The sequence below is a fragment of the Fopius arisanus genome, unplaced genomic scaffold (genome assembly GCF_000806365.1).
Source record: "Fopius arisanus strain USDA-PBARC FA_bdor unplaced genomic scaffold, ASM80636v1 scaffold00001, whole genome shotgun sequence".
Lineage (NCBI taxonomy): Eukaryota > Metazoa > Arthropoda > Insecta > Hymenoptera > Braconidae > Fopius > Fopius arisanus.
In genome coordinates this window covers 5,119,089-5,139,722 of record NW_011887740.1, presented here as the reverse complement: position 1 = coordinate 5,139,722, position 20,634 = coordinate 5,119,089, and the positions used below count along the sequence as shown (strand labels likewise).

Here is a 20,634-nt window from a genome sequence, read left to right as displayed (position 1 = left end):
AGTGGTTGGCTGGCTCGGCGGGACAACGGTACAAGTAGAATCAACTGGAACACGCGAGTGTGTAAATAAAAATGTACAGTGTGCACTCATCCGTACACAAAATACATTCATCGCAATACCGATACGACGAGACGTCACGCAAGAAGTACTGGTAAATAAATGAAAAGGGCAGATGAGCAGATGAGTAAAACGGGAATTCTCTCCTTGTTACTTTGTACCGATTTTTCGGTACGGCCGTTATAAATGCCAGATAGGGGAGATCAATGCCCATTGACTCGCTGCAAATCGCTCCATAAAACGCACATTTTTCGGATTATATTTCGAGGAATTTCATTTTCATTTCATTTTTATTTTTTATCAACTCTTCCTCGTTTTTTTTTTTCATCGAAATACGGCGATGATTTAATCGATACTCATCCAGCAACCGCCATTTCTGTATTAATTATTCAATGAAATCCCTTAATTTCACAATTTCTTTGTACTTTCTTTCCACTGCTCTTGTCGATTGAAAAAATAGAGGCACGGAATCTATCTATCATCGGCCCGGAGTTGATTAAATGAATCGGAAATTTTACGGGGGATTTCACTCTGAATTATGAGGGATTCAGCGTCCACTTATGCGATGGTTCAATTAAATTTCAATCAATTATTTGGTAATTAATTTCGTGAAAATTAAAATATTCAGATCTCTTTGCATTATTATGGAATTAAATTGGTGCAACGGACGGGTTGCATGTATCACTGCGAATTTCATAATTAAAATATCGCAAATTTAATTATTTAGTGAAAATTTGCCTGTTACATATTGCAAATTTTTTGACTCCACATTTTTTTTTTTACTAAATTTATACGTAATTTTGATATGGAGTTCATGTAGAGTAAAAATAAAAACTCGAGCAACGGATACATACTGTACTTGCCCGACCAGCAGCTTCCGCAAATGAGACCGACTCTTCCAGCTCCCATGTTTCCACTTGTATCCTCTATCCTTCAAAACCGGAAATAAACCACGGAGAATCGCATGTGCGATGTGTCCCCGGTATGCACCACAAACTCAGTACACCGGCTCCGTTGTCACGGCAACGACAACACCTCGACATGGATTTTCCGGGTGTCCAACTTCCGGTATTCAATACTAACTCCGCAAATGAAGAACACCGCTGTCAACACTGTCAATACCCCCACCCCACAATCTCCACAATTCTCAATATAGCCCACTCACTGTTCAAACACCGAGTTTAAAAAAAAAAAAAACAGCCGCGATAATAAAGTCACCGATAAGACGATCCCCGGAGTCCCACACAAACTTCATCCAAAAACTCAAATTAATACCATTAGCAAGAATTATCTCATGAAAATTTCAGTCAGTCGTTTATACCCCTCCGGAAAATCAATTTTCCCATTCGACCTGGGACACTCGCCGACATTTCTCCTACCAAATTAAACCGGCTGCTGATCAATACCACCGCTATAGCCTTCCGCCCGAGTTTATCAGTTAACACAATTACACCCAATCGCAAATTGCAATCACTGGGTGCACCTTACATCGACAAGTTTGCTGCATCACATGGAGCTAAGATCCCCGAAGGTGGCAACACCTGTTTGCGCATTACAGTTCGAAACCCTCGGAAAACACAAATAATCACTTGACCTCATGGTCGAGCCCCTCACGTGGGTTACAGTTGATTTAAATAGCAATCGACCGTCACGATTACGAGAATTTCACGAGCTAAAATCGAGAAGCCACAGAACGAAACCTGTTCCAAAATCATCCCCTGGTTGCGAGGGGTTTGAGTCGATTTTTCATCAGACGTTGGCGAATTTTCACTTGGGAATTTGGGGGGATGGATTTAAATGATCGACGGAGATCAATCCGACACATAATGTCGCACCGAGCGCCATCGGCTGACTGACTTAAACGCCACGACCTGTTCGAGTACGAACCCAACTCACTTGGCCCTACTCGCGTGTTTGGCCTCTAACCACTGTCAACCCACCGGCTGCTGAGCTGCTGAGCTCATGAGCTCCTGAGCTGCTGTGCTGTTGCTGCTGCTGCAGCCAACGAGAAACTACCTTTCTCCCTCCCTCTGTTATCCACTGCTCCTCTGCCACTGGTGACGATGAAAATGTCACGTGATTATTGAGCGCTTCATCGTAAAATTCGTTGTGGTTTCTATAAAAATTTCGATTAACCATCTTCCAGAGAATTCCTCGTGCTCTCTTAGATAACCGTACTCCTCATTTAGCATTTTAATTATCGTCTATTCAGCGCTAATTATTGTCCCGGGCAATTAGCGAATTATGTTTTATTTCTGAATTTACCGTAAGGCTACAGCTATTTTAAAGTTTATAATAAAAACAAGAGCTCGAGCAATGTGATCGTGCGGATTACATTGTTTATTCATGAAGTAATGAAAATTCACGTTAATGTTGATAATGAAAAAATTGATAGCTGAGAATTGAAATAGACGAATTGCACAACTGGGATGAGTTAAATGCGTCTCGGTCTGACATTTTAGACTATCTCGTAGCGAGCTAGATAATGCAGGTGGTATTAAGTATGCAATAGTTTTTATACAAACGGTAGAGACAATCGTTGAACCAGTGTTTCGTAACTCGATGTACATGAGTTATGTCAGACACGTCACGAGTACAAATAAAATGTACTTTCAATCCATAGATTGTGTTGGAGTATCGACTCGTCTTCAAGTTGAATTACCTCGTTGGCTTTCAGCTGAATTGCGTTATGGTGGTGTATCGTTGTATGTTAACGTGTACACCTTTGTTGTAGACAAGCCATGGGTGGTATACTTGGTCATCGGTGTTATTGAACCTTGGGCAAAGTGCAATGTACATTCGAAGAAGCCATGTGGAAGGCTTTTGCGGTTTGGTGCTTATCATATTACGGCGAGGATATCGTGTACGAGCTCTTTGTGATGATGTTCAATTAATTTTTACTTTGTACTAACCTTGTTGGATTTTTTCCTCAAAGGAGGTGGAGAAATAGTGGATTTTTTATGAGGGGATATTCACTTTGATGTTGGTCTTGTGTTCTTTTCATGATGGGGCTTTTTTTATCCTCGGAGATGGCGTGAAGATTTGAAACATCAATGAAAATATCATTCCTAATTGTATTCCAGTGGGGAACGGGTTTTTACTTGTACAATTATTTCCAGAACATTATCCATAAAGCTGTTGAATAATTTTATTATTGTTTTATGCTTCGAAGAATTATATCGCATAGTCTAGAATTTCATTTATCCCGCAAATATCTTCGAGATGGAATTTTTTTTTCTATTGATAATTTCATGTCTCAAAAAATTAGTCGATAATCAGGACAAGCGATGGACTAATGAGTTTGCGCAAAATCTGGCATAGCTCAGATTGAATTTGATGTGGGCTCCGATGGTGAACCTCATCCGAGGGTAAACGACCTTATTAAAACGAAACGAAAAAATGAACGGGGGAGAATGGATTCAAAGAGAGACGTGAAAAACAGGGGAGAAAGAACTGGATCCAGTGATTAGCGGAGATTCAAAGCATCCGCCCATCGGACATATTAAAGTGGAGATAAAAAGTGGCGAGTGTGAATAAAAAAAAATCAACAAAGTAAATTGGAAAAAAAAACATTCTCTGTATTGCCAAAATTCGTATAAATTCTAAATCATATATACAGTCTTTAATCTTCCATCTTATTCAACGATATAAAACTACTATCGAAAATTATTTACAAGTCGATTGAAAGAATTAAAACTACTTCATTTGTATTTGGGAATTTCCCGTACCCGATAGTGTTAAACTCATTAAAAAGGAGTTATAAAAAATTCTCATATACAACATTGTCATCGTAACAATAAAAAATTCTCGGTCATAAAGCTGTTAGAAAAATCATGAAAATCTCGTGTAACAAACGAAGAACAACGTGGCAATGAGCATCAGAGAGTTGAAGTAGAAAATGTCAGTCCCTGCAGTAGTCGTCGTCGCACAAATTGTAAAGGGGAAAGTTAAAACTATTTCCCCCACCTTCTCCCCGTATTTTCAACTAAAGTTACGAGAAATACTTTTTACTTGGCAGTTTGCCCAATTCGCTTCAACTCTTCGAAATTGCCGAACACTTTTCGGTATGTCGAATCGAGAGAAATTCTCCGCTTATTGCAATTTCACTCTCAAATCGAATAAATCTTCGTCCAAACGGAGCGACCAGTACGACCTAGTGGCTAAACGTTGACAGACAACGTCAATCGCTCTACATTTTTTCTTTCACCGCTCAGCACGATAGAATAGAGCCATACATTTATTTTCGGCACCTCTCGACGATAGAAATAATTTAAACAGAATACATTCCCTCAGTTTTAAGCATTGTCATTCATATACTACTCCCAACAATGTTGCAACGCTAGATTTGATGAATTTCCAAGTGAGTCGCATGTCGACGTGTAAATAAAAATGATTGAAGGTATATAAAAGAATTTGAGTGAAAGTAACATCGATAGATGTAATTTTCCCTATCATAAATACCTTGGAATAAAAAAAATACCAAACGTTGCAACATCGTCATCCCGACCAATAATTCAGTCCATGGCGAGGCATGAATTATTCCAATTTCTCGAAATAGCGTTAACAAAAAATCGATAGTTAACCATCTTCCGAGGAGAAGGACGTTGGGAGAGGCAAGTGACAACCGCGAAAACCTGGTGAGCAATCCCTCTCATCCTCTGTACCCAGCACCAGTCCCAAATAGCCACTCACCTCTGCCATTATCCTTCTCCCCATCGATCCTGATTCTCTCCCTAATTCCCTCAACACTCCCAACGCACTCTGCAACCACCTGGCCTTGTTTTCTCTCCTCCTCCATAATCATTCTCATCATAATGCTCATTTCCTCGTCGCATCTTCCTGACACTGGCAACCCTCGCCCCGACTCTGCCATTGATGTTCGCTGCTGCTCCTGGAGTAAGCAAGCGCTCGACAGTAGATCCCATTGACGTAATTTCTCTCGATCTAGCTCGAATGATCGACGATGTGGCTGTGGCACGGGGCGAAGGTTGCCTTCCTCTAAAAAATGATTGGTATTCACTGATTCAAGTTTGTACGCCTCATTCTCTGGGTCCCAAATATAACCACCGGTTGTTCGATCCATAGTGAGGGCTTCATAAGCACCATCGTCCTCCTCATTACCATTATCCTCAGTATCTCCTCTCTTCAACACTCTGGAACGCTCTTGGCTATTCTCCGGTGATGACAAACGTTGCAGTGAAATACTGTCATTGACATAGGTCGCACCTCGAGTTATTTTGGCCCGTCCTCTCGTGTCCGGAGTCTCTGAGCCACTTCCATCGGGTCTGGATGCAGGAGTATCCAGATTATCCAATGATCTCGCATGCCTCAAACTGACTCTTCTCAAACTCTCCCTCCAGAGGGTATCCTGCTCCCAAGTATCTTCTCCTTGGAACGGCTCCTCTGAATTTATCCTCGCAAACGTGAATGACTCATCGTGCTGTTCCATCATTCTCGTGGGTGGAACCGAGGACACTCGATTTTCACGATTCTCCCAATTCCTCTGCTCCACCAAATTCTGGAGCTCCACGTCATCCAGCAATCCCTCCAATGAGCGTGATCTTCGATGATTTGGTTGAGGAAAATGCACGGATTCTTGAGTATCGCCTGCTGTTAATTGCGTTTGACTTCCTGATTTGTCACGCAGCCCCTGCGGGTATAAATTAACATTGCTGACGTCAGGAAGAGGAACATCCGGCAAAGGATCTGTCGATTTGACTCGTCGCAGTGTATCAGCCTCGTAAAAATTTCTCTTATCAACCAATCCAGATTTGTTGTCAACTAAAAATTGTGACGAGTTCTTCCTGAGCTCAGCGGCAATTCTCCTCGCTTCGTCGATATCATCCACTTCCGCTCTCCTCGGTATTTGTCTCACGATTGGATTCACAAGTCTTCCAATGTCATTTCGCTTGCTCAATGCAGTGGAATCACCCCTTTGATTATTCAACTGCGGTAACCTAGAGGTGTGAGCAATGAACGTTTGAATCGAACGTGATTGGGTATCGATCGAGCTCACACCGGCCTGAAGATCGGAGTAATAGTAAGGGGCACCTGTCTGATCGTTATCCTGATCCGCTTGACCACTGTTCGGATTATTAACAGGATGAACAGCTGGCGAACTCCTGGACAGCAAGGATTGAGATGGCGTTTTCACGCCAGAAGAGGAAACTGGATTATTGGAATCTTGACTGGATGATGATCTATGATTCGGAGTTAATGTGTACCTCGTTGAGTCTTGGCTCGCCGATCTTGAGTGATGCTTGGGTCTCTGGTCGTGATAAGGCGATTGGTTCCGCTGGCCGTACACCATCGGTGATAAAGTTGTAGTAGAGATGGTCGAAGCCATTGATACAGCGTTCGATGTTATCGGGTAACTCGGATCTCTGTTGTGAGATAATTGCGAACGACTCTTGCTCCTCGTATCTTCTCTATTTTCTCGATTTTCTCGATTTTGCTGTTGTTCTTGACGAATTGCCGGAGATCCAGGGAGTGGGGAGAAGCTGACATTCTCGTAGTGAGCGTCACCGGTGAAGGATTGAGAGTGTTGGTGACTCGGAGGTGTGTCACTGACCCTCATCGATGGCAGAGAGGAAACCGAGCTTGTTTTTGTTCGCGACTGGTACGTGAAAGGCTGGTCTAAGGTACTTGAGTTCAGGTTAATCTTGGATATTTCCTGTGAAGTCTTGTGAACCTTGTCGGCCATCAGCATGTTCTCATTGAATCCATAAATGCTGTTGTAACTCAAGTCCTTTGAATATAGATCGACATTGAAAGCGTCACGAGCTTGCAGTTCCTCGAGATATTGATCCAGATCGATACTGGTACCATCGAAACGACTTCCAAGGGATTCCAGTTCTTCTAAACTATCGAGTACCTCGCAGACTCCATCACTCACTGGCCTCCGTTTCATTCTTCTATGTCTCTCCTCCTCGTCGAGATTTCGAGGATCCAAGGTGTCACTACCTGACGCACTCTCCAGGGAAATTCTACTGTCCCTGAAGGTTGAGCTGATGGTGCCATCTGAGAATCTTGACGGTGGCCTATGTGTCTCTAAATTATTTTGACTCCTAGAGTCCCGATTAACAGGTACTTGTGGGGATGATTTTTTGGATTCCAGCGTGTCCTGCATTTCTAGAGATTCCAAATCGTCGAGAGGCGGTGGAGATGTGGGTATCGGTGGGGGCGATACTAGTTCACTATCCGAAGAGTCTTGCATCTCGGCTATTATCGTTCTACTGGTGCTGAGATAGTAGGATGCAGGTCTGAATGTATCGGATAAGCTGAATCGAGGGTGTCTCGGTGCATCAATAGAGTCCAAATCCTTGGACGACTCGTCGTCGGCGTCGGAACTATCAGACTTTAATGCCGTCAATATATCCGGCAGATCACTACGAATTTGACCATTTGTCGATTCTTTTTTCTTAGGTATTTGAGAATTATGCTGATCTTGCTCGGCTAATTGACTCACCTCCATGTAAACAGGTTCGACTTTATTATCTGCAACACACACAAACTCGTAGTGAGATGCCTCCAACGTTGAATAATCCCCAGAGTCAAGTTTAGTGTCTCCGCTGGGTGCTAAGAGAGAACGACCCCTTCCATTTTGCGTCATTTCAACGTAAGAGCTCTCCTCGTGTCGCAAATTAGCAAATAAACTCTCCATCATCTTTGGATCAGGCCTGTCGTCGTTATTAGGATCCAAGATAGCTTTTCTCGGTGACATCGGTAGATAATGCTCCTCCGGATTGATATCATCGATCTTTGGTGTTGAACTGTCACTCTCACCAGACAAATTATCTCCATGAGTGACCATCGACTCTGTCATACTCAATCTGGCAAACGCATCTGCACCCTCCCCCAAACCCTCAATCGCAACCTGATTGTCATTTAAATTTGTCTTAATTTCATCGATTCTCTCCTCAATCTTCTTATCCAAGTGGTTACGCTTTATCGTACTGGTGTGAACCTCTTTGTACTCTAACGCCTTATCCGATTCAACTTCTTCTTCACTCTTATCAGGTAGATCGAGATCGCTTCCTGTGTCATAAAGAAGTGTCTCAGTGTCACTGAAGACCCCCCGGTGTTTTATCTCATCTCGCTTATTGTTTTCTTGATTACGCACTTGTTGAGATTTTCTTTCAAAATCAGCGAGTAGATCTTTAACCGATTTACCACCATCGTTTCTCTGTTCTACTGTCTCTTCTGGTGGATTTTCAAGTGTTTTAGATCTAGCATCAGCTAGAGCGAATTTTCGGATGATTGGAGGCACTCGAGCTGAGTCTAATCGTGACACGTGAGCCTCCGTTGCCTGCGGTGGTGACACCTTCAGAGGCTCTTGCATTGAGAGCATCTCTTTAATTGGACTGCCATCCTCAATAGTACATTCAAATGACTTTATTCTGCTCTGAACCAAATTACCCTCCCAGTTATCATTCTCAATATCACCGACCTCAGGCTTAATGTACTCATAGGAGAATTCCTTAATGACTTTACTCTCATCGATTCTCGAATCCCAGTTCTCTTTGTCCTCATTGGAATCCCACTGAACGTTTTTAGTTTTCTGCCATGCTTCACCGGCTAATGCACTTAATCTTCCCCCATCTGGTTTTGTTGACGATCGATTGGGGTAGGATGAGGGGGTTTTCAGGATGCCTGGCTTCTTGGAATTTTTCACTACGAAATTTTCCGCTGTGGGAATATTTTTTGGGGCTGGCGGCTCTTGAGGTGGAAATGAGACCTCCTCGTAACCGGCGTCGGGGGGTATCGCTGAGGAAAATGTGACGGTTGGCTGGCCCTGAAGAGCTCCATTAGTCTCATCTGAATGACGGGGACTTCGACCTGCGTGCGAGGGTCTGCGTGTTCGCTTCCTCCGGACATCATCGAGCTCTGATTACAACCGGTAAATAAGAATAAATGTAACATCGACCAGGTGCTTTTACACGATCAATTCTTTTTCATTCGGTGATCTTAATATCCATTATGCAAAGATAATACCGATCGCCGATATATGCGACAAAGTCTTCTGAATGTTTTCTCAATTTTTTTTTTTCATTAAGAGACATTAATTAATCAATAAAGAAGTAAATTTTATGCAATTTTAAATAGAGCTGAATCAGATTATTATTGTTTTATAAATATTGTGTAACTGAATCGGGCACCGTAGTTACATGAATTCAATGAATTTGTAGAAATCTTGTGATCACCAAATGAAAAATACGAATTGAGTGTAAAGTGTCTTAACCAATTGTTAGTGTGCACCTCTGGCCATGCCATGCACCAGTATCAGAGCCCAAATACATGTTCTCAATTAGTTAATTGTTAATAATGTCCATCCACCAGGGCGAACCCAGACCCCCAGCACAGCCCAGAGATGAGAGGGAGAATACGTAGGGAGGGGAAAAAAAAAATCCTCAACTTTGCTCAACTACCACCATTGTTTGAGATTCACTTGACTCAGAGTAAATTCGTCGTATTGTCAGACTCTACGGATTTTTCAATTAGCTACATGAGCACGTCACATTAACCTTGGTTTAATGGACAAAGTATCTGGTGTTTGTGTCCCTCAGTTTGTCCACTGGTTAGTCACAGATCGTCTATAGCATTACAATTAGTGGAGGCGCGTCAGGAGAATGACGATTCAGTCATTCACACAATCGTGGAGTTTATTCTATTGCTAATTCGGTTAATTGTTATTCACCTTTGTGATAAGTTAAAGCGACAAAAATAACGTATTGCCGTAACGATTGACAGACGCATTTGAACATTAGATTGAAAGCATCAGATAATAAGCTCGGGGGATGATGTCTCCCTACCTTCGTCATCGCTGGAGTAGCTGTTGTATCTCGATACATTCACCACTGATCTACGTCCATCTGAGCTCTTGCTTCTCGTATGGGGCCGATGTGAATTATCATCTCGTCGTCTCGAGTGACGGGCTTCAGCTACACTAGCTTCATGAGCAGCTAGATCGAGTAACACTTGACGTTTGTAGTAATTCGATAATTCACTTTGTGCTGTCGTCACACCATTCGTTGCACCCGTTGTTTTACGCGTCAGGGGTGACTGCAGCATTCGCTGCTTCCATTCCAGAAGACGTTTCATTGATTCTTCACGCTGAAAATACAGAAATTCAATTGATCATCTGAATTGAGTCATGACTGATTATCAAAAATGGCGAATAGATTTAATTACAGTCGGAGTTCACCATTAAAATTATTTCCGATTTTTTTTTTAATGAATGAAACCAATTTGATTATCCGAGATAAATTTAGATAAAATCACTAAAAAGTTGTCATTGGGGAGAAAACAGAGCGATTGGAGGAATTTCATTGGGATATAATTATCGATTCGACCGGAAATTGAGTCGCCCAGAAATTCAATATTCGATTGCATCGACTAAATTCCGATCAATATCCCTTCGAACTAAATTCCCGGCTGGAGAACAATCACTCGAATTTCTCGTGCCAATAAACCTCACGTTTATTCAATCACTGACATCACGGCAACACCCACATAACACACGTAATCCAGATGGAATAGAACTGCCTCGTCCCTCAATGACCGATCCAAACCGTCTGCGCCTCCTCTAACCTGCCTCAGCATTTAGTATGAACGTATAATAATAGTTCCTCGAGTGAGGTGAAAGCTTAAATGCGTGACGCGAGTAAGAATGACCGTAGTCGATGCATTTTTACCTGCCCCGAGAATTCTATGAATCAGCTGGAAGACGACTCCAAAGTTGTGAGTCAGTGCTGACTGATGTTAAACGGTATGAATCACAGGTATAGTCTTTAAGAAACTAGTTCTCTCCCCCCATTGCTCTATTACAAAAACTTGCATTACCAATGAGTTGAATATCCTAGTTATCTCCCTACTTGAAATTCCACATTCTTCCTGAGGCTTTCCTCGGTTTGTTTGGAATAAAATTTTGACGATTTTCAAAGTTTCAATTTTTTTACCATTCAGTCAAGTACATGAAGAATTAATTGACAGTGAAACTCACTTGTTGGATCCTTCTCTCGCCGTCTCGTGACCCCTGACCAGTTGTTCTGTCACTGTAATCATCATCATCAGTGTTATCAAGAGTTGGATGTCGAGTTCTGGGCAAACGGGCTGATGCCGATCTCGCGAACTGTTGATCACTGTATCGCCTGGGGCCATGTTCACCATGATAACTGTGTGATCCGTACGTAACATCGACTATTCTGTTGCTGGGTGTTGTCTGTTGGCTTTCGTAATTACGTGCCACTCGTCTTGGTACTGTACCGCTGTCTCCGTGGAGTACGGTATCGCGGTATGAGGGCTCGTAACTTCTCTCACGCAACGAACGTCTCATCATAGCTTCGTTGGTTGATGCACTGTGGGAACAGAAGAGAGGATTAAAGTCAGATGGTTGTCTCATTCAAGCTGTTGACATGCCAAATTAATCCGTACCGAGATAGAAAAGAGGAGGCGGATAATAAGGGGATTATCGAATTCAGTATCGAATTTCAAATTTCAGTCTCAGTTTCATCACTTCGATCGAATCTTTCAACAGGGAAAAATGATTCTGTAATAATGAGGCTCCCGATGACAGATAAGAATTAATAATGAACAAAACTTTTTTTGGTTGATGGATGGATGGAAATAAAACATAAAATAGCGGTAAGAGAAATGAAGAGTCGAATTAGGTCACTAACTCTGTGTATCTTTGTAGAGACTGTGTTGTCATTGGGTGTTGACGGTAAACAAGTTCTCTTTGAGGGCGACGAGTTGCACAGGGCATCTCATTCATGCCAATTGGTCCATTTGGCTCTTCCACCCTCGGTGAGGATTTCGAGGGTGTTGTTGCACGCGAGAGGGACTGATTCCTCTGTTGCTGGTGTTGCTGAGGAGTTTGATGCAGATACACGGCCGATTGTCTCATTTGCGCTGCATATCTTTCAAATAACAATTATCGAAAATTAAAATCAATGGTTTTGATAATTGGGGAGTAATAGCGCTCGAAAATTTGTTATTACCTCTCTTCCGAGTAGAAATAACCGTCTCCATTGGGTGAAGTAATTTCGGACGAGGGTACAACGTCCAAACTCGATTTCGGTCGTTGCGGTCGTCTCTGTTGGTTTTGAACTCCAGACTGGTCGGCCGTTTGGGAGGTTGGCCTTCTTGTTGCCTCATACTCGAGGAAATCGGCACTGTGTGGTCGAGGAGGTGGTTGGACCTTTTGTTGTCTCATTACAGGTCCTAACCGTGGAGAAAAAAAATGCATTTCAACTTTGTTCTCAACTCTTAAATTCATTTACCCAACCACCGAGAAGTAATCAAGCGAAAATTCATGTCAAACGATATTAGAACTTTATTCCAAATTCATGTATTCCAAATGTAATTATCACGTGAAGGATGATAATCGGGTTAAAAATGGCTTTTCAAATGTAAATTCGTTACATATCGGGACATGAATGGTAGACCGAATTGAGCCTAACTTTCAATCAAATTCATTCGATGGGCGGATTACCGATAACGAATTCGCTTTATCAGTGCAATTAACGGATGAAAAAGAGACTCACCATTGACAGTTATACTATTCGGACAGGTCTGTCCCTGCACCGCATAAACGGGTATCGAAATGGGTACAGGTGCTGGTCCTTTGGTGTATCCGACAGGTCCTGCTGGCCTTTGGTACAACTGCGGCCCAGCATAAACATCCTCATAGTCCCCATTGCCTCTAGCCACTCTGGGCTGTGCACTCCTCCCATACGTATCCGGTGTTCTCCTCTCAGCAGGCTGTGTCTGTCCATACCCATAATTGAGTCCCGACTTATCCGTCCTCAAAGTCGGTGTGTTCTGCTGTTGTGCCAGCCTCGAGGCATAAATGGCATTTCCCCGATCGTATTCCAAAATCGGTGACTTGGCTGTCATTCTCATGCCAGGCTGAACCGGTGATTTACGAAAATCCGGATCTGGCGATGGAGTTGAGTAATCCGTGGATCCATCGGTCAGTCTTCTTGGTTTTGGTGGTGCATTAGCGTAAACAGGTTGACCAAAATTTCTAGGCATCGGTTGAACAGTTTGAACATTGCTTGGACCAGGTTGTATCTGTTGTCGCGTCATGTACTGATGCATCAGAGCTTGATGCTGTGGATGCTGAGGATGTCCCGGACTCTGGATGTGGCCGTAATGCTGAGATGTACTCGGTTGACTAAACTGAGGAGGTGGCTGCATCCATCCATTGACCATTGGCTGTGGCTGACACTCCTCGAATCCCTTCTCAGGGCTATTATTGTTAACATTACCGTGATTACTGTTACTGGCACTTAGATTTGGAAATGATGCGGTATTTATACTGTTGGGACTTGAGTTGTTGTTGGATTGGCTCGGGTCATCGCGGGACTGAAACCCGTGAAAGCCTGAATCGCTGTCGTCAGCACTTTGGTTGAGAATCGAAGATATCGATGAGACACTTGGACGTGCACTGCGATCACCATCCGCTGGTCCAGCTAGCTCTACAGGCACCTGCTCTCCTGCATTGCTCCTAATTTACCGAAGTTATTCATTAAGTATCGCTTCGTAATTTTTTCGATAAACGCGAGTGGTGAGGGATTCATTGTGTTGAAGTTCCAATTAATGCAGAAGTTAGAACCTCAATGTTAACAAGTCCCACAATTTGGTTAACACATTTCAATAGTAATGGTAAGTATCTCGAACTTTGTCGCATGATCAAAAGCCAAGTCACTCTAGGGTGGATTTTGACAGTTATTCACTGTAGAATTTCCAGGGTCGCTTAGAATTGAACTTGGAAGCTTTCGGGGCAATAGAATCAAATGTTTCAACTCCAGTGAATACTCTCGAAAACATGGCTTATGTGTCCACAGGTACAAAGGGTAATGCCAAGAGTTTCACTGAGGGAAAATTAAACTATACAAAATTGTTCTGCAATAGAATACAACGAATTTGTTCAACGGTACTTATGGTGTATGTTTTAATTGCATATTGCATTAATAATTCGACCCTGAGGTGATACAAGTGGAGGAATACAATTCGCATTTTTTCGAAAATACGTTTGAAACTGAAGAATAAAGAGAGAAAGCAACATTTTGCTTCTGGTAATGAAATCCGGTAATTACGCAATTACCATAATCGAGGGATTAGTGAATAGATAATTGAAGTTGATCGGCTTACGGATTGGGATCCTGAAGTAGTGATGCAAGTGTCAGTGCATTGACCCACTGATTCATACTCTCCCTCGTGTCAGCTGCAAAGTGATACGTCCTCATGTTAGCATGTTCCGCCTTGAAGGCAAACTTCTTGTTGACCTTGTCCTCGGGTTTGCAAGCCGTAACCCGGTACGATGGCAACAGAATCGATCCCAGTAGTTTCTCTTCCTCCGGTCCTGAGACAGATTTATTTCGAAATATTCAATTGTGCATTGCAACGGATATTCCCATCAGTTATCACTGCACAGTAGACAGGCAATATAAATAATTAAAGGAAAATTCAAATTCATGCTGATGAACTCAAAGGACAATTTGCGAGAGGTATCCCCGTAGCAAGCTGTAATAGCAAATTTATACGAATAATTTGAGTGCCAACGGTGAATGCCATTCAGTGGTGGAGGAGGTCTCAGTGGAGCGAGCAACTTTCATAGAAAGAGATACCAAAAATAGTGAGAGGAATTCACGTCTCTGAAGGATCTGCATTATTAAAGGTGTCGAGGCTTTCTTTTTCATTCCGAGCATTCTCGTATGCCTTGAAGATGCACGACTAAGGAGAACGCTCAACTCGGGGTTTTTTCTTCAAGTTTTTCAACGAGTCTTTCAAGCGATCCGGCTTCTATCTTGAATTCTCTGTGATAACGACTTTGAGGACATCGGGACAAACGCGATGGAAAACTAATGGAAGTAACTTTTCACCTCATACGTTATCATTTTTATGGGATCGGTGAGGGGATGGGGTTGAATCTCACCTTTGTAGTAGAAGAGACAGTACTCGGATAGGACGAACCACCGTTTCTTCCATAACATGAGACCTTCTGAGCCCTGTTTGTGCAGCCATCCTTGAAGAGCTACTGGAGCTGATAACGGCCTCTTGGCCGCTGGTGAACGTAAGCCCTGGGGTCCACTTCGTCTTCTTACACCTGAAATTGATGCCACTACACCACTCGTATCTAGACTACTTTTTGGACGCAGCGGTTGTCCTGTTCCTGACGTCGGCGCCGTCTGGACGACCTGGAAAAATCAAATTCAACGAGTCCATTAGAATTTCATTTTCCTCGGTGAATTCCCTCCTTGGGAGTCGTATCCCCTTCGGAATTAAATATCTAATACGTGATTTGCCGGAGAGCTTTTAAATTATGTCACAGTCATTGCCATTTTATAAGTTATAAATCTCCACTGCAGGAATACGACACTACTAGCCCCATTAAAATTATCGACTCTATTCCCTGCAGAAATTTCTTCTTCAATCATCTAAAAACGTCATACACACTCGTGAAAACCAATAAAAATGAAAAGTAGGAAAAATCGCACGCAAAAAATCGGCAAATCTGTGTTGATTAATGAGTCCCCGCGGGCAGGCAGATGTAGCTCGTTTTCCCTGTCACTAGGGAATTTGAACAAGAAAGAGTGAAAAAAAGGGGGAGGGAATCGTATAAAATATTGGCGATTGAAGGGATGTAACGAGGGACAATTTGTATGCCCTATCGGAAAACAAGTTGAGTAATGCTGGTGAGGAATAATACCACCAATATACTCACGGAGTTGCTCGTTAACAAGTACCTGAAAATTTCTGACTTCACTCGAATTTTTCCCTTCAATTTTTCAAATTCCACCGAATTTCCACGATACCTGAAATTTTTATATTTTTATCAACAGACTATCAACTTTCCAGAAAATAAAATTGTTTTGCTTTCCATTTTTTTTTGTTTCATAAAAAAATGTTTTGAAAAGTTTTTCAGAAATTTTTTGAAAATTCGGAAAAAGTATTTCGATTACAATATTTTTTTTACCCCAGTCCGCAATTAAATAGTTTGAATATTCAATCAAATGAGATCAATGCAACTTGAATGGTTTGAAACGCGCATGAATGGATTAATTAATCGAGTTAAGTTGAGCGACGGAGGGATTTACGAGGTTGTGATTGATTTACCCCACCCTCTCACCACCTCGTGCGGCTTATCGGTAAGTGTCAATACGTCCTCTCCACCATTAGACATTACCCAGTACTAATAAATAACTCATTTCCCTGCAGGATCAAATAATCGAGTTGAATAATGGCATCTCGGAAATGAACACTCACTTTAACCCGCGCGATAAAATCCTCCGTCATATTTACCATTTGCAATAAGTGGAGGGGATTCCCTCACAGTCGGTAAACATTTTGCACGCAAAAGACTAAACGGTAATTACGATTTCAGACCCGGATAGGTCATAATTTCCATAACCGCTGCCTCGATGGAAATATAGAGATTTATTCAGAAATCAATTGCTAATTTATTTACACCACTGACTGTACTGGAAATATATGGAATTATGCGATTGTTAATTTAGTAAATTAAGGATTGGAAAGATAAATGACGTCTATGAGTCGGTATTTTATGGTTAAATTTTCAGTGTGTACTTTGGCAAACATTAGCCCTCAAAAATCCTCGAATGTATGAGACTCGGAGGCGCCGTGAGGCTGTAATGTTTGAGGTGGAAAAACATCTTCACTCCTGCACCGGGGAAAACCGACGCCAATTGCACTGGAGTGCACATACTCTGGCTGAAATAGGTAGTGGTATGAGCTGCATGCATGATAGCACATGGAACTACCACGGAAGTCGGGTAAAAGCTGTCGTCTTTTATATTTCCAAAATTTATCTCACCACCACTTTTTAGGAACTGAGAAATCCTAATGGAAATTGAAACTCCCACTCAACGAAAAACATTTTCCGTTGAAAATACATTAATCGCGACTAATTTTTCACAGCTTGACCCAATTAAAATGAAGTGACAGATGAGGCGAGAGTTCCCGCTGTTACATTAATTTTTCTGTGATTTTTTCAGTAGATTAGAAATGCACAAAAAAGTCTCTGCCTACCAGAACTAAAAATTCCATTAAAAATAAAATTCATTCATCACCAACAGACGCAGCTCAATCCACTCAAGAAGGATTCCAACTCGAATTCTCAATTCGCATTACAGCCATTAAAAATTCCGCCAATTGCCGGGAATAATGCCTCATTAGAACATTTGATTCAGGCCAATCAAATTATTTATCGTAGCGGATAAATACGCGGACTTAACTATGGAACAAGAGAATCAGAATGGAAGTACCGTCTGTACGTTGGTGGGTGTAATGAAATTACAAGAGTGATTCCAACGGACGTAGTCGGCATCATAAAAGGGCTCGACCTACCCCTACTATCTCTGAGTCTCCAATCTTCCAGGGTAAAATCGATCCGGCAAACAACCAACGTCATACTGCACATTGCAGCGAATGGCCAAGTCCTTCACTGCTCTCACACCCCACACTCCCCGATTACGACCAACAACTATGCGGCGACAATGTCCCTCTCATCTATCTATCTCTCCCTCCTTACTCTCCTTTATCCCCCCCTTTTAACCCCCCCCAATCCCCTTTTAAACCCCCTCCTAACCCCCTTCAACTCCCCCATCCCCATTTTAACCCCCTCCTAACCCCCTTCAACCCCCACTGGAGCCAGAACAACGCCGAGCGTCCATCCGTGCACTAGTCTCTCGCGCTCAACCGATCACCAACCAACAGACAGAAGGGGTTTCACTGCCATTTTCCACGTCCCCGGATATTCCGCATTTTACCCCATCGTCTTTCCACCGATCTTGTCCCTTGCTCTGCTTGCATCCCCTGTCGGGATCAAACCCCATCCGAAGGGAATGACTCTGACACGGACTCAACATAAAATCGACCTTCGTGATCCGCTATCTCCAATGCAACACTTGACAACTATTTAATCGAATTACTCTTCCATCCCCTTGGACAATTCACTTGGAATTTACTTGGAATTAAATCGCAATCCGGTGTGTAATATAAAATATAATTTGAGGCTTGATTGGATATCGTTCAGAATGAATTAGAATTCTCATTGGGAATTTCCATGAATTTTTATTCATATTTCAGTACTCTCGTCTCGGTTACAATTTTCCATCGCGACATTATTATCATGGGGCTTCGCACATGTCAAAGAAAATGAGGTGGATGGAATAAATATGAGAGCGCAACGTGACAGAACAAAAAAAAAATATGAAAATGGAAATACGATACGATGGAGGAGGCGAGTGAAGAGAAATCTCGCAATACGTAATTCCCAAGTGAAAAGATATCGATGGTATCCGCCGCATATTTCCTCGTGCTTTATATCCTCAAAGTATTCCAAAGCAATGGATAAATAGTATCTCAGAGGAATCATGTAGTTATCAAATATAATAAAAATCGAAATTTTATAATGAAAATTGGGAAAAGTCTACATTTATGACAAATAAAACGTAAAAATTGAAATTTCATACATTTAAATAATCATAAGCATTATTACGTCATATTTTACGGATAATTTAATTTGAAAGATCAAAGATTTTGTAATGTCAATGATTTCTTAGTTTTCGAAATTTAATTCGAAATGGAACTATTCAATTTCTTTGCCTCCAACATTTCAGATAACACCCCATCATTACAGAACTTTTCAATCCCGAAATATTGAAGACCAAAAAAAATCCCCGTCCTAATCCAAAAACTTGCCATTGCCCTCAAAGAACAAAAGCTCTCATTCCATATTCTCAGCGCTATTATCATCCCACCGAATGCATTTTATATCACCATAAAACGTGAAAAAACCCCAGTATTTTCGATGCAAATGGAGATGAGAATAAAGACATTCCCAGGTAGCAGAATTCCAGTGGATAAAAACGTAAAAATAAACTGGGAGTCTGAGGGGGTTAAAAAAAATCATAGAAAAATGTAAAAAATAAGTATATGTAAGAGATAAGCGGAAGCAATTTTCTACGGGCGAGAGAAAAGAAATTACCCCGTTGTAATTAAGGGTGATATACACGAGGGAAAGCACTAATGGCGACGTGGACGAAGCTCGCTCGTACTCTTTCCTCTAAATCCTTTTTTCCTACTTCTACCCCCTTCATCCTCCTCCCATACTCGTACAACCCGTCACGCTCCATTATTCTATGCATTACTCTGCTTTTTTATTTCAACTTTTTCTCCCCGTCGTTGGTTTTTTGCCCATCTTTTCCTCGCTTTTTTTTTTATCTTCCCTCTCTTCCCAGGAAGTTTGTGGTGAGACACAGAAATTAGGATTGCGCACAACGATTGAGGGTAAAACGACAGGGTAATTGGTGTGGAAAGAGGGAAGAGGATTTCGTGCGATAGAAGTAAGAGAGCATGCAATCCCCAGTGGCGTTTCGACGAATGAGAGATCTGCCATTTTTTAATTCTTTATTTTCCTCGGTGTAATCAAGAATGTATGACTTCCACATTTTTAGTTTTACTAAGCCATGGTAAATTTTTAATGAATTTTCGAACTGGAAATTTAGTGAATAAATTATGGAGGGCATTACAGACAGCTGAGAGCTTTGGAGAATCTCTAATTAAATTAATTATTAACATTGACTTATTGAGGAAATTTTGGCGAATTTGAATATTGAAGAGAATTGAAATTATGGAGGTGGAATTCAAGTCGATGAAAGGCGGGATTGAAACGATTGTGTATCGAGTTTAATGGTGTTAATTGCGGGGATAGGTGTGGGGGGTGTGAGGTGGGAGTTTCAAAAGCCTGGAAAATTTTCGAGTGATAGGTATGGCAGTAATGGCGGGTCTCGCGTGTCTTTAAACTTTGGGAAAAGCCCAGTGGGGCTAAAGTAGATTGGCGGGTGGTAATGAAGTTATCGATACCCTTTTAACAAAACTCGAGTTGGGGTAAGTTGGAGGATGTAAGCTGGTAATTGGTAGGGGAGGAAATAATAACATCCAAGTTTATTATTTTGTTTGGTAAGAAAATTTATTATCCTGGGATAGTAAAGAATTGATGGATTCTCCCCGAAAAAAAAGTGCAAATCCAATCATTTTAGTCGTCAATAAATATAAAATAAATTATATTATATAGATTATATAGATTATATAGGTATGCGAATAAATCGCCGCTTTGCGGATCACCTCGACATGATAAAGGGTTTCCACCCGATAGAGAACGCGGGGTTAAGTGTAAAGGTATATAATTAATTCGAGCTGAAAATGTCACTGCCATTAATTATATGCATGTTTTAGTATTCTGACATACCGTCTAATTTTAGTCTCGATAATTTTCACTCGGATCTCTCACTGCCACGAAGAGACACCTCTGGGGATAATGACAAGACAGACGCGTGACAATTTTGCTAATTTTGTTACACCAGTTATCAATTATTTCCAGGTATTATTTCAGAAAATCAAGTTCCATAATTTTTATTAGATCTCCACTCAATGTTTTCTCTCCAAGAAAAAACTAATTTCAAGCGAATCGATTATTTTTCATTCTCCACTTGATTGAATTGAATTTTTATATTGCTCAAGCAAGTCGAAAATTAATCATCATCTCAG

The 20,634-nt window shown here is 41.6% G+C and overlaps 1 protein-coding gene across 5 annotated transcripts in view; it reads right to left on the bottom strand.

The window, feature by feature from the left end:
• The window catches only part of kmr (kramer), a 79,669-nt gene that overhangs the window by 38,018 nt on the left and 21,017 nt on the right, over positions 1–20,634 (bottom strand). For 4 of the 5 annotated variants that reach the window (XR_892006.1, XM_011301667.1, XM_011301688.1 and 1 more), the window contains exons 4-10: positions 14,999–15,260; positions 14,215–14,425; positions 12,603–13,567; positions 12,057–12,279; positions 11,736–11,975; positions 11,060–11,414; positions 9,870–10,170 (exon numbers count right to left, since the gene is read on the bottom strand). Coding sequence is in view for 4 of the 5 variants with exons in the window: in XM_011301667.1 (XP_011299969.1) it covers positions 9,870–10,170; positions 11,060–11,414; positions 11,736–11,975; positions 12,057–12,279; positions 12,603–13,567; positions 14,215–14,425; positions 14,999–15,260 (2,557 nt within the window). In the remaining variant the exon portion in view is untranslated. Of the gene's footprint in view, positions 1–3,613; positions 8,944–9,869; positions 10,171–11,059; positions 11,415–11,735; positions 11,976–12,056; positions 12,280–12,602; positions 13,568–14,214; positions 14,426–14,998; positions 15,261–20,634 lie in introns of those variants that run through there. The other variant, XM_011301656.1, reaches the window with a different exon arrangement.